Source organism: Penaeus vannamei, chromosome 12 (assembly GCF_042767895.1).
Source record: "Penaeus vannamei isolate JL-2024 chromosome 12, ASM4276789v1, whole genome shotgun sequence".
Classification (NCBI taxonomy): Eukaryota; Metazoa; Arthropoda; class Malacostraca; order Decapoda; family Penaeidae; genus Penaeus; species Penaeus vannamei.
Window position 1 is genome coordinate 27,424,036 of NC_091560.1, and position 2,500 is coordinate 27,426,535.

At 32.8% G+C, this 2,500-nt stretch overlaps 1 protein-coding gene across 4 annotated transcripts in view; it reads left to right on the forward strand.

Moving 5' to 3' along the window:
* Not10 (CCR4-NOT transcription complex subunit 10) overlaps nt 1-2,500 on the forward strand; it is a 42,366-nt gene that overhangs the window by 19,999 nt on the left and 19,867 nt on the right. For all 4 annotated transcript variants that reach the window (XM_070128082.1, XM_070128079.1, XM_070128080.1 and 1 more), the window contains exons 3-8: nt 289-381; nt 687-837; nt 1,113-1,284; nt 1,448-1,700; nt 1,838-1,944; nt 2,153-2,304. In XM_070128082.1, the coding sequence (XP_069984183.1) occupies nt 289-381; nt 687-837; nt 1,113-1,284; nt 1,448-1,700; nt 1,838-1,944; nt 2,153-2,304 (928 nt within the window). The remainder of the gene's footprint in view (nt 1-288; nt 382-686; nt 838-1,112; nt 1,285-1,447; nt 1,701-1,837; nt 1,945-2,152; nt 2,305-2,500) is intronic.

Consider the following 2,500-nt stretch of genomic DNA (forward strand, 5'->3'; position numbering starts at 1 on the left):
GTACATGCCATTCCAGCATCAGTGTGCAAGTTAAATGTGGCAAGCTAAGCAAATGATATACCTGAAGTTAAACTTTTTGATATTGGTATTTAAGTTTTGATTATATTTATGTGTTTCTTGTAATTATAATGATTATTACTATATAATTCAATTTCCCAATATATTACTTTAACATGAATTATATCCTATGCAATAATATAGTGACATATTTATTGAGGCTTTTATGTCTCGGGATACAGTTATTATTATCAAGAATATATTTGTATTTTCTCATATGTATCTGTACAGGTTTTAATGAACAAGGCAGTGGTAGAATATTACAAAAGTGACCTCAAGAAAACAGACACATTCCGTAAGCAGTTGTTTGACATCTGCACAAAGGTAGGAATATTATATAGTATGGCTTATCTATTAAGTTTGTGATTTTAAATATTTCCAAAAAAATTGCCGTATATAACAAGCATTGATTCCATTACTCCCTCTTCACCTTTTTCCCTTTTCTCACCTCCCATATCACGGATATTTAATTTTTTCACTTAACTTCATGCTTACTCGTCTTTTCTATTTTTTCTCTTTTTCCATGCAAATCATCCATTCTGCTATCAATTTAATTTCCTTTTCTCATCTTTTTCCTTATGTTCTCCTTTTATTACCCTTTGACAAACAACTATATTTCCTTTTACTAGTGTGGAATCAAGATTGATGAGGTGGATTCTACTGATGAAGTCGACAGGAGTGTTATTCACCTGAATCATTGCATGGTGCTTTACCACCTCCATCAGTTTCGTACTTCCATCGAACTGCTAGAGAAGATGTATATGGGGCTGGAGTCACTAGGTAAGTTCTCTGTAAAAATAACTTTTTATATATCAGAATGCATTATTGTTTGGTATCACCATTTCAGATAAGTTATTTCTTTCCATGTCTTTGATCATGTATTATTAGCATGCATTTTCATTACTATATATGATTAAATTATAAGTATTTTGTGATAACACTCATAAATTAAAAGTAATTATTTACAACATTTAGGGTCACCATACAGGTCTCACCAGGGATAAACACTTTTAACATGCATATCATTTGTTTTGTGTGATTTCTTTTACCAACAGAGGAGAGCGTTGGCATTGGAGTCTGCTTACTGTTAACAGAATGCCATTTAGGAGCACATCAACCAGCAAGAGCCTTAGCTGTTATTTCTCACACAGAAACCACTTTTTTGCCTCATCCTTTACCACACACACCTTCACCAAAACAGCGTCCCCCACAGGAAAAAGAAAATAAGTGAGTTCCCTGTGAAATTGGGTAGTTTTTTTTTTTATGCAAATGGATGAATTACGGTGTATTATATGTAATATATAATTATGTCCAGCAATAGCTTTAGGTTCCCGTCAGTAAACATTTTATTTATTTATTTTATTTATTTATTTATATATATTTTTTTTAGATCTCCAGAAAAGGGAATTATGTTTAGTGGTACAGGCAGTGGAAGCAGCAGCAGTAGCAGCAGCAGCAGTAGTAGCAGCAGTAGTACGAGCACAGCCACAGATGAGATCAAGTGTAGTGCAACACAAGAACAGTTACGCGGGAAACTGCAGCAGCTGAGAGTACGAGCACTTTTGATGATGCGAGCCTTGAGAGTAGCAAAGAAAGAACTCAAAACTATAGTAACACATGCAGTCAGTGCTGGCAATACCTTGGTAATTATTTCTACCTCTCATTTATTGCTTCTAAGTTCATGACAAATTTGGAGAATACTATCTATTTTTCTCTTTGTGCTTACTATATTTTTTTACAAGTTATACTGCCCTTACATAATTGACCTCCCTGTCTGCAGAATGTAACTTTAGTCAGCCTAAAGAGCCAGTTGGAATACTTGAGAGGTAATTACCATAAAGCAATAAAAGTCCTCAACCAGTGTGCTGCAATACCACCACCAACTATGTAAGTTTAGAGTGTTATTTTATTATTCACTTCCTATTTTCCTGTTTGTTTTCTTCTCACTGAATTGGTCGAGATCATTGTTTACCAATTGTCAGAACTTTATGCTTAAATATCAAATATTAAACATTGCTGATTGACCTTGCAATTGATTATTTGTAATTTTACTTGTACTTAATTGTATTTATCTATTTATTATTATTTTTTTTAGCACATATGGACCAAGCTTAGGTGTCATGTATTACAATAATCTGGGGGTGATTCACCTTGGTCTTGGAAAACCAACTGTGGCCTGTCTTTACCTACAAAAAGCCCTTCAGGAATCACAATTAACAGAAGCAACAGCTTCAACTTCCCAATCAGGTAAACCACTACTACTTCTAATATATGTATACAAAATGTATTATATTGACCCAAAAAAAGGGATCAGGTTTCTTTACCATACATCACTGTTTAATTGATATCACCTGTTTACCCATTCTGGTATTTGATATCATATATAATAGTTTATATATATATATATATATATATATATATATATATATATATATATATATAT